This window comes from Spermophilus citellus, assembly GCF_964194105.1.
Source record: "Spermophilus citellus genome assembly, chromosome: 12".
In the NCBI taxonomy this organism is placed as follows: Eukaryota; Metazoa; Chordata; class Mammalia; order Rodentia; family Sciuridae; genus Spermophilus; species Spermophilus citellus.
In genome coordinates, this window is record NC_138198.1 from 130,709,987 (window position 1) to 130,729,306 (window position 19,320).

Consider the following 19,320-nt stretch of genomic DNA (forward strand, 5'->3'; position numbering starts at 1 on the left):
AATGTGACACATACACGAGTTGATCTTAATTTGGTGGTCATTAAACCTGTCCTTTCCTGTCAACTCTTGTCAATTATTCAAAATAAAATCAAGTATTCATAAGAAGTCTGTAATAGGATATAAGCAGACCAATTTAATAATTCATTTTTACCGATCTATAACTGGCATTCCTTGTAGCTCGTGCTTCTGTTAGAAATTACTAGATCTGGCACTCTCAAAATAAGCCAGGTTGATATGCTTCAGATTTTACTGCAGTACCCCTCCTGCTCCTATTGTAGCAATTGCTGTGTGTTTAGTAAGTTTAACTGTGCTTGGGGGAAAAATAGTATGACATTTTACCTCCTAAGCTTTAAAAATAGCATATAATTATTTAACATGATATGTGTCTTTTTTTAAAGAAAGACAACTGCACTGTTTTCAGTGTTTAATATTTCTACAGAGATCCAGATAATTGGTTTAACTTTTAGATACCCTGTATGTCTGAAATTTAAGACCTTCCAGAGAGTCTCACCTGTTCTTATTTAAATTTTAGAAAGTAGATTTGGAGCAGACTGGAGAGAAATGAGAATCTGTTCCGTTGAAGTTACTTTTATTTATTTTTTTAATCAAAATAAATATATTCACATGTTTAAGAGAAAAAAAATGTTGAAAAAACATTGAACTTAAAATAACATGAAGTACAAATTTTCTTATATTGGTTCCTGGTTGAAATTCGTCAGCTGTAGAGAGTGTTGTTCTTTTCATATAATCTTTAGGAAAAATAACGTACAATATATGTTTATTTACATACATCATAATTTAAAGTGTATGTAATCAGAGAAAAACTCTTGAATATATCATTAATTGATAAAGCAAATGGTTGGAAAATCTTGTTATAGCTCTGATCTTACTGTGCCTGAGAGAAGCGGCTTCACATTCAAATGCGCATATTGAGGATAGCTAAAAGGGTTAGAATTAAAGTGACTACATGGTTAGGACACATCTGAGGCACTACATTGGTGGCACTGTGATTAGTTGACAGTGCATCATTTGGAAGAGAAAAGCATTTGATGGTTATGAAGAGTGAGATTGAAAGAATGTCCAGCAGTAAGCACAAGTGTTTCTCTATTTCTCAGAAATAATTTGCTACCAGTCAGTGACTTCCTAGTGCATGCCCTCATGGCTGAGTATAGTAGATTTTTATAATACCACTCCATGTGACACCTTACTTCCCCATTGTAGAGAAGAAAAAACAGTGAGTCCTAATAAGATAAAGTAACTTGACAAGGAGTGTCAATTAGTGAACTGTTCAGCCTTGAACCATCTGGCTGTTCCTTGTGTCATGCCAGGTTTTAGTCACAAACCTCTGGTGCAGAGGTCCTTACCTTTGTCATGTCATACATAGGGCTCTGTATTTTCTTTGCTGTGGGATCTGTGTTAATGCACTGTTGGGTGTCTTCACCTCACACTTGATGAAGGTGGCATTCCCTGGCCTCCCTCCTTGTTGTGAAAATCAGTAGTGTCTCCAAAAGTTGCCAAGTAGTTTTTTTTAATTTTCATTGGAGAGTCCCTAAAATGAATAATCTTAAATGCTTGGTGATGTGTCTTTTGAGAGTAATTGTTTCCATATTTTTCAGAGACCGTTATTTCCACTAAGAACAGATTGAATCTATGAGAATTGAGACTGACTTGTCTCCAAGCCACACATAGCCAGTAGCATAGGGTGGAAACCTGACTAGCCAAGCAAGTTTAAGCACCGCCCTTCACCAATAGGTAGTATATGTGGAAGGCAAATTACCTTTCCTCTTCCTTGCCTCAGCTCCATGAGAAGGAAGCTCTATTCTAGACCAAGGGCTTTGTTTCTCTGCTTCTTGTTGGTGGAGGCGAAGGCCTCATCCCAGGCAGAGTTGGCCCCTCTCTGATTTTTCTCAGACCGTGATGCAGAAGCCCTGCTCAGCAAACTTGTGTCAGGATATTGTTCTGGCCCTTCCGCTTCCAGTTCCTATTCATAGGCAAGAGCTTTGCTCCAGCCTTATAGGTGCCCCACCCTAGTGATTCCTAGCTCTAGCTAGTGGGTCAGCCAGTGGACACTCCTGGAGCGACTGCTACCACAAGCCCACCCCAAGGGCACTTGAAAAGCACATGTCCTGCCCTAGCTCCAGTGCAGTGGCTCACATGTTCTAACAGATTTCTGCAGGCAGTAGCCTTTGGAACAGAGCCTGGCACAGTTTATGCCAGGGCATCATTAAACAATTTGGGAGAACTTGGTAGTCAACAGTTCAAGGTAGGAGATAGCAACACAGCAGGAACCTCCTTGGAGAGTCCCAGGATCCTCTACAGGGAAGCTGTGTGCCTGTGCTAGGCTCTAAGAGCTATCACAGGGGGACTGGGGTAAACTCAGAAGGATTCCCCCAGAGACAATTTAGCAGTGCCACAGCCTCACTGGCACTGGGGCTAAATCACTCATAGCTCAGCTTAAGCATGAGATCACAAGTATCTGTTAGTGTCTAGGGTGTGGTCTCAGGAGAGCAGGGACAGTGCCTATAAAGCCGCTTCCTGAGTGAACTAGAGCAGGACCCTGCCTTCCCTGATCAGCCCTTAGCACTGCAGAACCTCACTCCTCAAACAAGTTGCAGCACCACCCTTGACCAGTAGGTGGTGTGTGTGGAGCCAGGGCTCAGCAGACCATGAGCAGGGTTGCTGAGGTTGCTCCTGCAGGGAGTGGGTTTTGCAGAAGTAGTTCAGCTAGGTCACTCCAAAAGTAGATGTTTGTTTATCACAGTTCAAATTGTTCAGTGCTTCAGCTATGAGGCTAGGTGCTGCAGCAGGGGGACTAAGGTGTGTGATGCTGTAAGGCTTGGATTTGGGGTGCAGTTCACCTGATTGGGGTTTTTGGACTGTATACTTTCTCTTGAGATTTAAGGCTTGTCTGTCTGAAAGGCTGGAATAGGTTTTCTCAGAGGATGGCAGCATACCTCAGGTATACTGGGGGAACTCTGACTGGTTCTCAGTAAGCAGCTGCTCAGCAGGTGTTAGTGACTTTCCCCATTTTTGAGGAAGAGGAAGAGACATTCTACTATGCACATGTATTTTGTACATTTTTTTGAGGGATTTGCTGCAGGGTAGTTTTTAATCAGTAGAGTAGACTCTTACTTAATTTGGTGTTATGTTGGTTTCTCACCCCACAGTCTTTGGGAGGTGGCTTCTAACTGAGCTGTGCTTCCTGGAATTGTGATGTACTTAGTTCCTTCTTGCTACTTACTCCTGTCATCAAAGGAGGTTTTTGTAGAGAAAGGAGAAGTGTTTTCAGAACACATATGGGGGTACCACTGCAGACCTAGGTGCAGGCAGACAGCTAGGGGAGGATCCAGCAGCACATGGAATCGGTAAGGCTAGAGGAGAGCGCTTGCATGAAGGAACAGGTTGTTGCCCAGTGCTGCTCTGAGGCCATTGGAGAGTGATGTGAAGGGTCTGCTGGGTTTGGCAGCCAACCTTGTTGATGTTAGCCACAGAGGTTTCAAAGTGATGGGGATTTAAAAGAGTAAAAAAGGTGATACTTCATGGCTACAAGAGCAGAGATGGTTTAACACTCGAAGACGAGTTTGCGGTGGGTGGGGGGGCAGTGGTAGGGAGCTTGCCTGCCATCTGTGGGGCCCTGGGTTTGGTCCCACCACTACAAAACAAGAGAGTATGTGAAGGTCAGTCAATGTTGTCCCAGACTTTTTGTGGACTTTGAGCATTTTTTAGAAGTGCTTACTGAGTGAGCTGTGGTGCTTCTCACTCTAGGTGTTCACACATAACAATTATATGTGCAGTTTATTGTTACCTCCCGACATGCAGTACCTTTTGATGCTTTCTCTTCATCCTGAAGGCTTTGTTCAGTGGGCAGAATTCTTGTTGGCCAGTCCAGAACCTTCTGATGTTTTTATGAGTAATGTTTGGTGGTGCTTACTGTGTTTAGAGAGAACAGGAAACAGTCAACTATTCTCTTTCTTGAAGTGACAGTCCCTTAAATCAGTCTCATCCTCTCCTCCAGTGGCAAAGGAATCCCAATACTGTGTGATTGTGTCAGTAAGTTCCTTGGCATTTTACAACCAGAACCACAGTCCCATTGTCATCCCATAAAATTCTCCATCATCTTATATGCAGTCACTTTCCAACTTTCTGATTCTCTGATTTCTTATTTCTTTTTATCTATTCAAATCAGGGCCTATGGTCTGACACATTGCATTTGGTGAGTATGTCTCTTAAGTCTGTTTTCACCTATATAATTCCTTTTCTTTCTTCTTTCTTTTTTACTTATTGAAGAAACAGAGTAATTTGACCTAAAGAATTTCCCATATTTTAGATTTGCCTGATTGCACAACTGTGGTGTTAGTTAAGCTCTGCCTTTGTTTCCTGTTAACTAGTAGCAAAGTCTAAAGACTTCATTATGATTGTTTTCAGATTTCTTTCTGCTGCTTCTCTTTTTGTTGATGGATGCTGTGTCACTGCTACTCTGTGTGTCCTGGTGTGATGCCAGCTGCATGATGTTCAGATGGCCCTCTTGGAGTGAGGTGATGAGTAGACAGGTGTGCTCTGGCCCACCTTGTTTTTCCTGGGTTAGCAGCCACAGGGAGCTCTGTCCCGACCCACTGGTTCCTTCCTTGTTGACAAGTGTTAACTCCTTCCCTTTCTCTTTGAAATTGACATTATCTTAGAATTTGTTCCTATCAACTCTTTTGATTACTCTGAAATTTCAGGAAAGGTAAAACAAATCTTCGATACTCCCCTTATTTACTTATTAGAAGAACCATATGCTGGAAAAACTAAAAATAGAATTTCCATTTACTGCAGCAATCCCAATTATGGATTTTTACCTAAGAAAGCTGAAGGCATTATGTTGCAGGGATGTCTGGAAACCCGTGATCCTGGCTACTCACAGTAGCCAGGTATGGGGCCATTGGCCAGTGTCCATAGGCATCAAGTGGTTGGAGAGGATGTGCTGTGGGTGACTTGGCATGTGTGCACAGTGGTGCACTGCCTAGTCTTTAGAAAGAGGCACATCCTATCACTTGTGCAACCTGACGAACTTGGAGGATGTTCTGCTGAGGCAAATAAACCAGCCACAGAAAGACATAGGCTGCGTGTTTTCAGTTCCACATGGAATCTGGAACAGTCCATCCACCTCACAGACACAGAGACAATTGTGGCCACCAAAGGCTGCGGTGGCAATGGCCCAATGCTACAGGAATAAGGCCTTTTTGATTTTCATTTATTTATTTACTTATTTTTACATCTGTTTTAGCTGGTCATAGTATGCTGTACAGTTCAGAATAACTAAGAGAGTAAATTTCAAATGGTCTTACTATAGAAAATGACAAGTATTTGAGGTAATAGATATGTTGAATAGCTTTATCTATTTCACATTGTGTTCTTGAATCATATAACAACATTTTATTCCCTGTAATATATACAATTATGGTTCATCAGTTTACAACAACAAAAGAACATGGTGGGTTCTTAACACAGGCAGGCAAAGACTTTTTAGTAGATTTTTGTCCCATGCACTTGAACATGTTGATGCTGCACAGCTCGTGACGGCTTCTCACAGTCAGATTGCCCCTTTCTTCTATGTGGAGGGCCTCCGTGGTCTCTTGACAGTGGTGCCTGCCCACAGGCCTTCCTGCATGGAAGGGTACTGTCTCAGCCTCTTTCTTCCTCACTCCTGCCCCACCACAGGTCTCAAGCAGCTCTGATTCCTCCTGAGTATTTTCTTTGGAAGGAGCTTGATTTCTGTTTCTTTCTTCTTTCTCTTTTTGGTACTTGTGATTGACTTAGAGGTACTTTACCAATGAGCCACATCCCCAGCCTTTTTTTTTTTTGTTTGTTTTTAATTTAGAGACAGGATCTTGCTGGGTTTCCCAGGTTGCCCTTGAATTTGTGAACCTACTGTGTCCAGCCTTTTGGGCTTCTGGGATTGTGGGTCTGTGCCACTGCAACTGGTTGATTTCTCTTTTTGGAAAGAATAATTTGTCAAGGGTGCACTGATGATTTCCAGTTCAGATTCAGGATCACAAAGTTTTTACATCTCCAGTTTGTATTTTTTGTGTAGAAAGTTTTGCTTTGTACATTTTCCTTGTCTACAAATCTCATTATGAAAGTTAAGACAAATAACACCAGTTCCCTGATGATATATACCAAGTTTTCATTACTGTGACATATAATAATTGAATAATTAGGTGAAGTTTAAATTTTATATTTGACTCTTCCGTCCACAGATCACTTTGTAGACAGCCTGGGTACCATGTGACTAACTGGTGATCACCACTTTACTCCTTCACTTTGTTGAGTCTGTTGGTGACTGGTCTCTGCACACTTTTATGCAGCTCACATGTAGACAGCAAAGTATGTGGTTGCGTTGCCGCCTTCTCAAAGTGAGTTTGCCTTTTACCATCAAGCACAACTTCATTACTCCAGCCAGTGTATTGAGGCATTGTTTCAACTTTTAAAGCCTGTTATGTAATATGGCCTTTTGTTCCTGTTATTATCACTGTAACTGGGAGTCTTGCAGTTTCTTCAGTTGAGTTTTTTAAAGTCTATCAGGAAACACACAGGGGAAAACATTCTAGAAAAGTGGTAGAAAGTGACAGTGAGTCTTGGTGTGCACAATTGCAGGAAGTCCTGCCATTCCAGAACTCTGAAGGAAGCCACTTGAGAGTGTGTAAAGTGATAGAAAAAGAAGGTGGCCATAAGAAAATTCACACTGCTGCCTTTCTGGCAGATTGATGGTTTGCAGCCCCAGGAATTTATTATGAACTTCTTGATATAAATAAGGGAAATCATGGTAACGAATAGGATGAAGATATCTTGAGGTAAGACATGCCCACTGTAGTCTCACCAGGATGGAACTCTTGCTCCAGGATGAGCATTCTAGGCCAGTCCCACCTCAGCCAAGAGTAGGACTGGGCCAAAGCCCAGAAGGGCGCTCTCTGCTTCTTCTAGAGTTTTGTGGCAAGTAGAAGGAGGCAAGAAGTACCCAGGGAGCTTCCACAGAACTTAAGAGCAGAGTCAAGACTCTCATTCCCGGCATTCTTGCTATTTAAGTTCCCATCTACTCAGTAAATGCCAGTTTTATTTCTTTCATTTTCCCATACATTTATAACTGGCAGGAGGAGAGTTTTGGTGTCCTGACAGGTTTTCAGCAGTCATGGGACAGTTGCTGAATAAGATCACATGGCATGGATCTAGCCTGGACAGTTATCTTTATGGCCCCATGGTAACTGCACCAAGTGGATATAGTCTGCCTGCGTACTGTGCAGAGGTTTGAACATGATAGTCTCCAAGTTGTAGTGCAACATTGCACTCCTGGAATGGCAACTGAAAGCTATTACAGTGTATCTGCAGTTTTTCCTTAGGATACATACCATTCACTAGTGGGTGCAGTCCCATTACTGCAAGTTGTTATATGAGGTTCTGAGATCCTGGGTGATGGTTATTGCAGCATAGTCTTTGTGTCTTCTCAAAGACACAAAGTAATGGGGCAGAGCTGTAATACCACATGGGTCATTGCTGGATTCTTGCAGCTGGTAGAGGAGGGGTGAGAGGAGGAGTTAACACAGAGGAAACCTGGACTCTTTGTCTGTCATGGGTACGTTGTGGTGCTGACTATGGTTTCAGAAACATGAACATGCAGTCATGCACCAAGTGGGACTTCTCAACCAACCACAGGCCATGTTTATGAGGGTGACCCCATGAGATTTTAGTGCAGCTGAAATGTTCTTATTGCCCAGTGGTATCTTGGGGGTCTTAATGCTGTAAGCAGTGCAGTGTACATGTGTGTGAGTGAAGTGATGCTGGTATGAACAAACCTGTGCTGCCAGTCTTCTGGAAGGGCATGTCAGTTATGAACATGCTTAGCGCTTGGTAATGATAATGCACGACTGTGTTAATCATTGAGATATTCCTGTACTGTATTTTTTGTTGTTACTTGAGAGTGTATTCCTACTTGTTGAAAAGGGAGAGAGAGAGTTTATTGTAAACGAGTATGCTGTGTTACTCTAGCAGCAAGCTCATACAGATTTGTGCTCACCACATCCTTTGTTTGCATCAAGAGGCCATATCAAGTAACCTGTGCCATCTGGGTTTGCATTGGTATACCCAGCAACATTGCCCAGTGGTGCATTTCTCAGAAGGTACTCCTGTTGTTCAGTGATGTGTGGCTCTATGTCACATGTTAACAGATTTAAACATGAGGATCATTGTGTAGCAATAGACTTCCATAATACTGTTTGTTTATTTATGACAAAGGTCGTTCATACATACACAAAAGAGAAATCAGACTGCCAGATAAAACCAGTAGTCTACACACAGCATTTAACACAGAATGAGCTTACCAGTTATCCCTGTAAAAGCCCAAAGAATAGACCATCTGCAGCCACGGGGCCTGGTAGGATTCTCATTCTGCATTCTATGTCCTTGAGAATTGGGGTGCTTGATGCAGAAGAAGGGAGATGCAGCTGGAAGCGATAAGGGGTCATGAGAAACCCCACAGCATTGACTTTGGATTGGCGAGATCAGTGTGAACGCAGGATGTACTTTGTGCAACACACACACACACACACACACACACACTTTTCTCTCTTGCTTTTGTTCACTGAAAAGACCTAGAAATGATGTTCAACCTAGTAGTATTCTGCAGTACCGGACTGTGAAGGAGACTGTCAAAATCTAATAGATTCATGTCATCAGGACTAAGGCAAGAACCTAAAGTGGTACCCAATGGACAATGTGGGGCAATTTGAGATTCTGTAATGGTAATAATGAGCACATTGTATTGAAACATCAATACTGCAGCTCATCCATGTGCCTCCCCCATGGAGCACTAGCTGAGGGTGGCAGAGTACCAACTCCTTGTCTTAGAATGTCGAGGGTGAAGAACCATGAGCCAATCCTTACTTAAGAAGCTGTTCTACTAGGTGACCAACCTAATACACTGGGTAGAAGCTTCTCTGCTTGGGCTTCACTCCACCTGGACATGAAAAGGCTGTCTTGCCCTGCACCCTATATTGTAACAGTGGGTCTGTGCATCGAGCATGAGTGGCTGTAGGGCCATTGTAGAGTGGACACTGCCCCTTGCACCTCTGGTGTGGGACCGTGGATGTGCATTCAGTGCAGTGCAGACCTAGACCTTTAGCAGAGGAAATAACAGGGAAGGAGATCTGCAGGTGAAGAGAGAATTTGGTGACATACCAGAATGGCAAGCCCGTGCAAGTAGGTGGTGGACTCTGCAGTGCAGCCAGCAGCAGCAGGTGCCCCTGGCACCTTCCAGAAGGAGGGAAGGACAGAGATTGGCATGGGGCATGTAATGCTTGTTGTAATTTGATTTTTCAATTATGTAAAGCATGTATCCTTTCCAAGTGAACAGTATCAAGTAAGATGTAGTCGGGTCTGGCTTCTCTTCCTGTCCATTCTTTTCCATATAGGTATGATGCACTTGTGCATACCCACAGCTGTGTACCTACACAAACAAAGCACAGACATACACAGATACACATGCATCTAGACAGTTACACACAGATGTGTGCAAATGAAGGGATACATGTACACTCAGACACATGCACAGATACAAATACACAGTACAAATGCTCAAACACAGATATTCACACACTTATACACACGTTTATTCTCCTTTCTCCTTCCTTTCTCTTACTGTTAGTGTTGTGTACATAATGTTCTCTTACTTCCTTCATGTCAGCATGTGTCCTAGAAGTCATTTGATAACAGTATGTAGGGGTCTTTCTTTGTTTTCCTTTCTTTTCCCTTGTGCTCTCCTTTATTCAGCTAGTTCTCTTTTTGCCCCCAACCTTTTGTTTTTGTAAACAGTATTGCAGTGAATAGTTCTGAGAGTTTGTCATTTTGTGCTTTTCATGTTCTGTCTTCAGGGTACATTCTGAGAAATGGGATGATATAACTCAGTCTTGGAGGGTCAGTGGAATTTTGTAACTTGATATTTTTCTGTATTAAAAATCAAATAGCGGGGGCTGGGGATGTGGCTCAAGCGGTAGCGCGCTCGCCTGGCATGCGTGCGGCCCGGGTTCGATCCTCAGCACCACATACCAACAAAGATGTTGTGTCCGCTGAGAACTAAAAAATAAATATTAAAAATTCTCTCTCTCTCTCTCCTCTCTCACTCTCTCTTAAAAAAAAAATAAATGAGTACTTATTAAAGTTTCATGGAACAGGTGGGATCTATTAAAAAAAAAAATCAAATAGTGGGGCTGGGGCTGTAGCTCAGGGGCACAGCATTTCCTCAAATGCTTGAGAGAGTTCAATCCTCAGCACCACATATAAATAAGTAAAATAATAATAATAATAATAATAATAATAGTCCATTGACAGCTAAAAGAATATATTTTAAAAATCAGATATGTTTATGAGTGTCCAGTAGCACATTAGCTGTGCTGTTATTATTGAATATATGTTCTGTGGCGGTAAATGTAACAATTTTTTAGCGAGGTAATATCATGTACTCTTGGAGATTTTTGTGTGTCTCATTTTTTTTGTCACTCTCAAAAGACATTAAAGGTAGAAATGACCCCTGTAGTCTCTATAGTAGTTAATATTAAACCTTAAAAGGCAGAAACACCAAATAGAAATCAGGTGATCAAAAACATTGAATGGGCTTGGCATGGTGTTACACGATTATAATCCCAGCAGCTTGGGATGCTGAGATGGGAGGATTGTGAGTTCAAAGGCAGCCTCAGCAACTTAGTGAGGCCTAAGTAACCCAGTGATTCTCTGTCTCTAAATAAAATATTAAAATAACACACACAAAAAAAAACAAAAAACCAACAACATTGAATGGTTGTATCTTTTCAGAGCCTTGATCTGTCAGTCACATCATATCAAAATGAAGGCCTTTGAGGTTTTTGTTCTCAGGATGTATCTCTTCTGGCCTGGATCTGTGCACTTTAGCTCAGTAATAACCTTCTGTAGTACATTTTGAGAGTTGTGACTTTTTCTTCTCTACTTCCAAGGTTCATGTTTCATTCGAACGGACCAGCTAGATGGCGAGACAGACTGGAAGCTGAAGGTGGCTGTGAGCTGCACTCAAAGGCTGCCGGCCTTGGGGGTGAGAACCATCAAGATGTGTGCAAATAAAGGGATACATGTACACTTTTGTCTTCAGTGGGAATGTCTAGGGAGTAAGGACCTTTCTGTTCATGCCATATAAGTTATATACACTATGAAAATACATTGAGAACTTGTTTTGTTGTTTTCTTATTTCTAACCAAAATATTTCCTGAGGTTTATAAGCACATAACCTGTTTTATATTGTTGAGTATTTTTTTTTTTTTTTGGCTTCACACTTTAGACTTTCATTTTTCTTTTTCTACTTTTTTACATTCTCATTAAATAATCTCAAAGTTGAGGACTTTGGTGGGACACAGAAGGTCCATTGTTGCTAACTAGCTTACTCCCTAATAGCTACTCAAGGTACTACTTTGAGAGACTGGGACTCAACCCTGGTTTAATCAGCATTTGAGCCCAGTCTGTCTCTCTAATGAAGCATGGAGAACCTCTCTGATAGAAGGAAGTGAGTTTTGCAGTGTCTCTTGAGCCAGGGAAAGGAGAAAGGCTCCAGCTTGAGTCCACCAAGTGTTTGTGTGTCACTTTAGAAGGTAGAGGTTGGGTCAGAGAGCAAGGTCATGGATGGTGTGTATTTCCAGTGATCTCTAAAACAGCTCTTACAAATGTCAAGAATCTTCTAAACTGTTTGTGCTTCGGCAGCACACATACTAAAATTGGAACAATACAGAGAAGATTAGCATGGCTCCTGCACAAGGATGATACGCAAATTCGTGAAGCGTCCCATATTTAAAAAAAAAAAAAAGAATCTTCTATACTGGCATACATGTATTGTTTTTTTCCTCCATTCTTGAAAAAACCCTAGTTGTGGTCATTTGATGTTTGTTTTCTTTTAGCTTGTATCTAGTATTGATCTGAGTGAGAGCAGCTTTGTCTTACGTGATTCGATGATTCTATGGAGAGTAAAGCAAGATTGAGATTGTCTAGGGTGACCTTTGACCACACAGTTGTTTCAGCTGTGGAAAGAAGGTTAGGTACTGCTGATTCGTCACTGCCCTTTGTTTAGTTGCATGAGGATGGGAGTACCTACTGCTTATGCTGCAAATGGTTTGCAGCTGCTGTAGACAGCAGGAGCCACCGAATCTCTCTCTGCTGCACTTTCTGGAAACTAGAAAGTGGCACATGTGGGGCTGGGATGCCATGCTTCTTCCATCTACAGTGTTTATTTCAGGTAGTCCCTACATTAGAAGTCATTTCTCTGTGTTCTCTGGCTTTTTCAGAACCAGTGGGCCCCAACAAGCTTCTTATTCCTTTGTGTATTCTTCATCACATGAGAATGTGTTGTCCAGAGTCACCATCACCATCTCCTCTCTTTCTTTCTCTTTTGACAACTTAAAAATACCACATGTGCTTGCCTCTACTGCCATACAGAGTGAATCCAGGCTAGATTTGGAACACAGGTTGTAGTTTTCTCACCCTGAGGTGGATAGTGACCGTTCTTAGCTGACCAGCCTCCTCTAGCACCCTTCCATGGAGCCAGGGAAGCAACTTCTACTTTATTTATTTTAAAATATATTGACACTAAAAGAGGGCATCCAAGTAGCAAATCTTATGTGGAGAGCATCCAAATAGCTGGTCAGATAGCAAGAATTATGGGATAAAATGTTCCACAATTTCAGGCTTCTGGTTTTTCTAAACTGTTGGAGAAGAGTTGTACCAAAACACTCAGTAACTAGTGACAGATGGATTACCAGACATTATCTTTCAAAATATTTAACATAAGCATGAAAGAAAAAAAATTCATTTTGACAGAACGTTGACAGCTCATTGTTTAAATCTATACTTCTTGGAAGTCTAATAGACTGGAATTTTCCATCACATCCTTCCTGTATTTCTCATTTGGTTGTTTGTCCCTTACCTTTGCCATTTCATGTTGGTGCTTGCCAACATGCAGTGTACATGTATGCTCATGTATATTGTAATCCTCCAAATCAGTAAAACCAGATATATGGAAGTGTGTGTCCTCCCTTTAATTTTCCCAATTTTAAACATATAGAAATATGTCTCTTATTTTGTCTCTGTATATCTTGTAGTCCCACTCATTCCCCAGTTTGGAAGTTTATTTTGAAAACTGCCTGAATTTCTGCTCTGGATCAGGATTTCTCCATTAAAGCCAATAGCATACCAGCTAGATGATTTGTTGTAGTCTGTTAATTCTCAGTGCTCTGTGATGGCTTCTTTACATTCTGTAGGATATATCAGGTATTAATCTCTGTGTTCTGAGTTGTCACAGCTCTTCTTTTCTATGATTGATGATGACAGAAGGCAGATTCTCCTAGACCAGTGGATAAGAGATTATAGGAGTCAGATTTGCTATCATTGCCCCCATCAACCGGTTGACTCTTGTATCTTCCTAGTGGTCGGGGACAGTAGGACAGCTCCCATGCCTTGAAGTCACAAGTACAGCATTGAGGCACTTTCCCACCCAAAGGGTTTTGGGGGAAGGTACACAAGCAGCTTCTGCATGTCAGAGTAATTGCCCAGCTGTTTTTCATGATGGCAGTACCATTCACTGTCTCCATTAGGAGTGAAAGAGTGGTCCAGTATCTGTCTTCAGCAACATCAGTGTTGTCACCATTTTGATCTTATTATTCATGACTTTGTGTGGTGAGGTCTCTGCCATTTTAGTTCCATTTCCCTGATGACTTGTTTTGTGAGATTTGCCTCCCCTGCTGTTTGGTATCTGTGTATCCTCTTTGGTGTAGTGTCTGCCCACCCAGAAAGTATTGTCTAGGTGGTTGTGCAAAGGAGATCTTTAACTTTGGCGTTCCAGTCTGTATAGCAGCCATCTGTTTCTTCATTTGCAGTGTCACATTTGACCTGAGTCAGTGTTGGAGAAAAGTGCAGAGACCATTTATTGTGTTCCATGTCATCTTGGGGGACATATTCAGCCCTTGTGTGTAGGGATAATTGTCAGTCGTTCGTAGATGCCTTGATCAGGTTGAGGAAGTTCTTCCTAGTCTCATTTGCTGAGAGGTTTTCCATGAGTAGGTACGGGATTTTTCAAAGGCTTTTCTGTATCTATTGAGGTGAGCATGTGGTTTTTCACCATTATTAATAATAATTTTGTGGACCAGTTTTTACGCTTGTTACACTACCAGCAGAATGGGACGAACACTGTTTTGTCTTGCTCCGAGTTCTTTATACATATTGCAGCATTTGACATTTTGTTAAGGATTTTTTATGTCTATGTTCAGGAAGGATATTGCTCAGGATTGTTTTTGTTTAATGTCTTTAGTTTGATATCTAGGAGTATGCTGGCTTCATAAAACAATTTAGAGAGTCATTTTGCCTCTCGTATGTTTCAAGTGGTTGATGTAAGATTGGTGTTATTTCTTTTTTTATATGTTGAACAAATTCACCTTTGAAACCATTTGATCCAAGAGTTTACATTTTGGGAAACTCTTTAATTATGAAGTGAATTTTGTTTATGGATTTGGAACTAATCATATTTTTCAGCAGCTTATAATACTTAATTTCTTTGTGTATTGTCAATTTCTCTGTCGTTTCTGGTTATGTTTCTGTTTTTAGAACTTTTTTCTTGTGATAGGTCACACTTTTCTGCGTTTTTTTTTGCATGTCTGATAATTTTTTAATTGGGTGCTGGATATTATAAAATTTTTAGGGATTTTTTTCCTCCTTCAGAGCCTCTTATTTTTTAATTTTTTTTTTTTTTTTTTACTTTAGCAACTTGTAGATGGGCTTTCTCTTTTCAAGTCTTGTTCTTAAACTTCGTTAGGATGGACCAGAGTCCCTTTACTGTGATGTTTCATTTGCTGAGAGGTTTGCCATGAGTAGATACTTAATTTTTTATCCTGCTCCCAGGGTGCAGTCCTTCTGGGATCCTCCCAGGACCTACTGAATTGCAAGCCCCTCTTGACTCTCAGTCTCTCCCCAGCTCTGTTGCCCTGGGATGATGCAGTTTGGAGCTCTCTGTTAATGCTTGGTGTGGCCAGATGTAATCCCACCCTGTGTGTGTACATGTTGACAATTGGTAGCAGGTTTCTGCAACTTTGTTTGCCTGGCTTCTTCCCAGTACCTGCAAATGCCAGCACAGTTTACCTAGGTCTGGTCTCCAGAGCTCAAGGTGCCTGTCTCCCCTGCCTAGCTGTTACTCTCACCCTGTGGGGTGTAATCACCCCAGTATAGGAATGGACTGCTGTGGGATGCATGGCTGTGTTTGTTTCTTGAGGTCATTGTGTCCAGTGTCTGAAAGTGACTGACTGTTCTAGTTGCTTTCAGTGGGAAGGCAAGTCTCACACCAGTTAATTCAATATTGCTTATAGAAGAAGTCCTTGATTATTTTTTAATGAGAACTAAGTGCCTGTGGACTATACAAGCTACATGGCATTTCTGATGATAACTAAATTTAAAGCAAAAAGGTATTGGTTTCTTGAGGATTGGCTTGTCAGTAGGGATACATCTGCCTGGAGGACTGAACTTGCCGACCAGGTAGCCTCTCTCTGGGAGAGGACTTGTTATGTACCCTCTGTTTACCTCAGAAGCTCCTCAGTCCTTAGGATGCATTCCTTCAAAAAAGAACAAAAGTTTATTTATTTTTACTGACTCTAATAGTAAAATGTGCATTAAAAATAATGCATTAGTCATAAAATGGAAGAAGCCCTCAGCATTTGCCTGTAGCATCGGCTGCCCTTTGCACACATTCTTCCTGGAAGGATGCTCCTTCCTCACCACACAGCTACACACCTGTGCAGCAGGTGTGGCCCCAGCTGCTGTTTGTAGGTAGGGTGTTTTCTCAGCCTTATGTTTTAAGTCTCTTTCATGTAAGGTTTTATATGTTTTACAAGATTTTATTTAAACCGTATAAAAGTTCAGCATGTTTATATAATATAACCTGCCAGTATTTTAAAATGGTTATTGCCTTTGATTTTATGCTTAGACTATTTCCACTCATTGTTGTATTTCAAATGATTACTTTTTAAGTGATTTCTGTTTTTCATACAGAATTTCTAATCCAACAGACATTTATTTTGGGACCAGCTATAAGTGAGAATTCATACTTTTTTAAGAAAACAGAAACCCCCTCAGTCGGCTGCACTAGTACTATTCATTGAACAACTGTTGTTTTTTCCACCAATTTACCATTGCTCTCAGATGGTTCTGCAGTGTTTGACTGTAATCATCCAGTTTGAACGTGCCTGTGCTGTCTACATACCGTGGCCCTAGTACATGCTACAGGTGGAGCATCCCCATCTGCTTTTTAACTGCTAGCTTATATTAGCTTTTGCCTATAAAAGTGTTGCTTTTAGTTGGGACAATGTTGGTATGTTTTCCTCTATGTTTTCAGGTTTGGTGTTGTACCCATGTGTCATCTTAACTGCCTTGTACATCTCTCCATAGGTAGAGGCTAAAAGTGAGAGGCTGGTCATTAGCTTTCATAGTAACACAGTTTCTGAAGTGCTCCCTGCAGTTCTACAGGGTGTGCAGGGACCCCTGAGAAGGAAATTGCATTGTGCCACTCAGTTTGTGCTGCCCAGTGAGCACTCTGGCCAGGTCAAGCCTTCCTTACGGTCAGTCCACTTTCCCCTCTGTAGTCATGCCTTTCTCCACCAGAGTTTCCTTTGCCCATGGCTCCCATCCTGGCTTTTGCTCACCAGTATCCTGCTTCCCAGTAGCTTCCATTTGCTTTTCATTTTTTTAATGTGGCAAAATAAAGCTGCACCACTATCTTAGTCTTAAGATATATGGTTTGTTATTCTCTCAATATTTGTTAAAGTTGATTAATTTATTGGGCATCTTACAGCTTGTTGACATTGTGATGTTATTTGAGCTATTTTCTGGGTTACTGTTACTGTTCCCTGCCTACATAGTTGGTCCTTGTATCCTTTGTTTATTTTTCTGGTGAATATCCCCAGGCAGTCTTCCCCAGGTTAAAAGAGAAAGGGAGACAGGAATCTTTAGAAGACCGAAGAAGATTTTATTTGCTGTCGCTCTTGGGTGATAGCCCTATCGTCTGTGTGTTCCCCTAAAACTCCTTGCAAGAATCTTGGGGTTCACTGGTGGTGGGTACTTGGGAATGGCCACACTACTTTATAATTTTTGTAATAGATTTAATTTTGCTAAGAGTACAGAATTAAAATCTGAATGTGCCTGAAAGAAAAGCCAAATATTGACCAACAAACAAGAATGTAATTGTATTCATAGAAAATTCTAGAAGAATAGTAGATGGTAGTGCTAAAAGGTGGACGAAAATAGTTTGTGGGCTGATGGAAATGTTTAGGCATACATCAAAGCACACAATTTTATACTTTGTGTGTAGTATATTGTACTTAAATTATACACTAATGAAGTACTTAAAACTTAAGTGTGCCATTATCTATACTTTGGGTAATATCTTTGATATGGAAAGGCATGTCACATCCTATTAAATATGGTAAGAATACTCTTTTTCATTTTTATTAGTGTCACACATACTCATGTAAATATATATTTGAGATTATTTAGATGCTTATACATCTGTTATAATGCTACTTTAAAAACATTATGGCCCTTGTACTTCAGTAGGGAGCATGACTTAGCATTTGAGTGAAACATCTATGTGGTTATTAAATATTTCAAATTTTGATAGGACCATGAAACAAAAAGAATATTTGCTAAAAAAGAAAGAAAGAAAGAAAGAAAATTTAACTGAATTCTAATTCATTAATCAGTTGAAATTTGTAGCTTCATAAAATTGGGTATTTTAAATATTGATCTTGTTGATAAGGACACTGGCAAGGCAGTTTGGTTTGTTGCTTGTCTTGACTCCCAGGTCTTTGCTGTTATGGATTGGGGATATTCTGTTTGGCATTGCCAGTTGTGTCACGTCAGAGCACGCAGTCATGGCATCTATAGTCAGCAAGCCTGCACACATTAAGCTTTTCCTAAGAATAGAGGCAGGCTGCCCATAGTGGGCTCTGCTGGTTCCACTGCCATCCCAGTGTCCTTGGTGAGGCCAGAGCTGAGCCCTCGGGAAGCCCTGGTGAAAGCTGTGTGCAGGCCCCGCAGCTCAGATGCCATTTGTTGATCTTGTTGCCAGGCACCATAGACGTTTGGAAAATATGTTTCTGGCTTTTGTGATCAAGCAAATTTATTAACAACCATGAGGCCCCAGTAATTTTCAATAAATCATGACTTGCTGATTTATTTCAAAAGATCCATACAGCAGTAAACAATACCATTTACATTTAATTAGTTTTATTGAACGCAAGGCAATTTTATTTGTAATGAACCACATGTTATGATTAAGGATGTATTTTAATGACCTTTAAGTAATGTGAACAAATGTTACCCTTGACCTAATAGCAGAGGCTTTCCTACATTATTGAAAACTTCAGAATGATTTTTAAATTATCGTGAAAAGCTTCGAATGACGTTCTCATTATTGTGCCATTATTCAGTCATTTGATGTCTAATATACCAGATGAAGTGCGCTCTTGTAAGTGTCTGCTGCATGTAGAAATGAGGGTGGTTGCTGGCTTGCTTTTTATTTTCCTGTATCACAAGGTAGGGTGCGGGATGAAAGTTTCATGTTTTGAAATCACTGTGATATTAAGTGAAGAATGATTCTGAGACTTACCTTATCCACATTCTTTTGGCTTCTTATTAAATATTCTGGTAGTATTTTCACAAGTTCAAGTTATTATACCATATATTTCTTCTTTATTAAACCACCTTGGCTTAATTAACCTGAGCATAAATTATGTCAGTTCCCATGTCGTCTAAGCTATAGAGTCTGCTTCACTCCATTCACCATCCAGCCTGTGTTCCCTGGGAACTTGAGGACTAGCCTCCTGTATCCTGGAGGCCTGGAAGGTATGGAAATCAGTTTTCATGGTTGACTGTGCTCACAGGAGTTTGGAAGGTAGGAGAAGAGGAGCTGTCCTCTTCCTGTGGTGTTTGCTGGCAGATGCCCTTGCGCGCCCTAAGCTACTGCTGCTCCTCTACCATTTGGGCAGTGGTCAACTTCATTGGGTCATATAGTGGTATTTCCCTGGAGAGTTGTTTCATTAACATTCTGAGAGTATTTTTGGAGGTTTAGTCATGAATTTCTTCCCTTTCTCTGATATTGGAAGCATCATGTTCTGTATGAGATCCCTTTTGCTATTAAATTCAGAATGCTTCTGATTTGAAAAATGAAACTCAACTGATATACCCCGAGTCTAGAGAGAACCTTTTCTCCTTCATTTGGTGGCCCCAAAATAGTAGTCC

The 19,320-nt window shown here is 40.9% G+C and overlaps 1 protein-coding gene across 4 annotated transcripts in view; it reads left to right on the forward strand.

Annotated features, from left to right (window-relative positions):
- The window catches only part of ATP9B (ATPase phospholipid transporting 9B (putative)), a 273,460-nt gene that overhangs the window by 105,125 nt on the left and 149,015 nt on the right, over positions 1 to 19,320 (forward strand). For all 4 annotated transcript variants that reach the window (XR_014018324.1, XM_081263198.1, XM_081263199.1 and 1 more), the window contains exon 8: positions 10,998 to 11,092. Coding sequence is in view for 3 of the 4 variants with exons in the window: in XM_081263198.1 (XP_081119324.1) it covers positions 10,998 to 11,092 (95 nt within the window). In the remaining variant the exon portion in view is untranslated. The remainder of the gene's footprint in view (positions 1 to 10,997; positions 11,093 to 19,320) is intronic.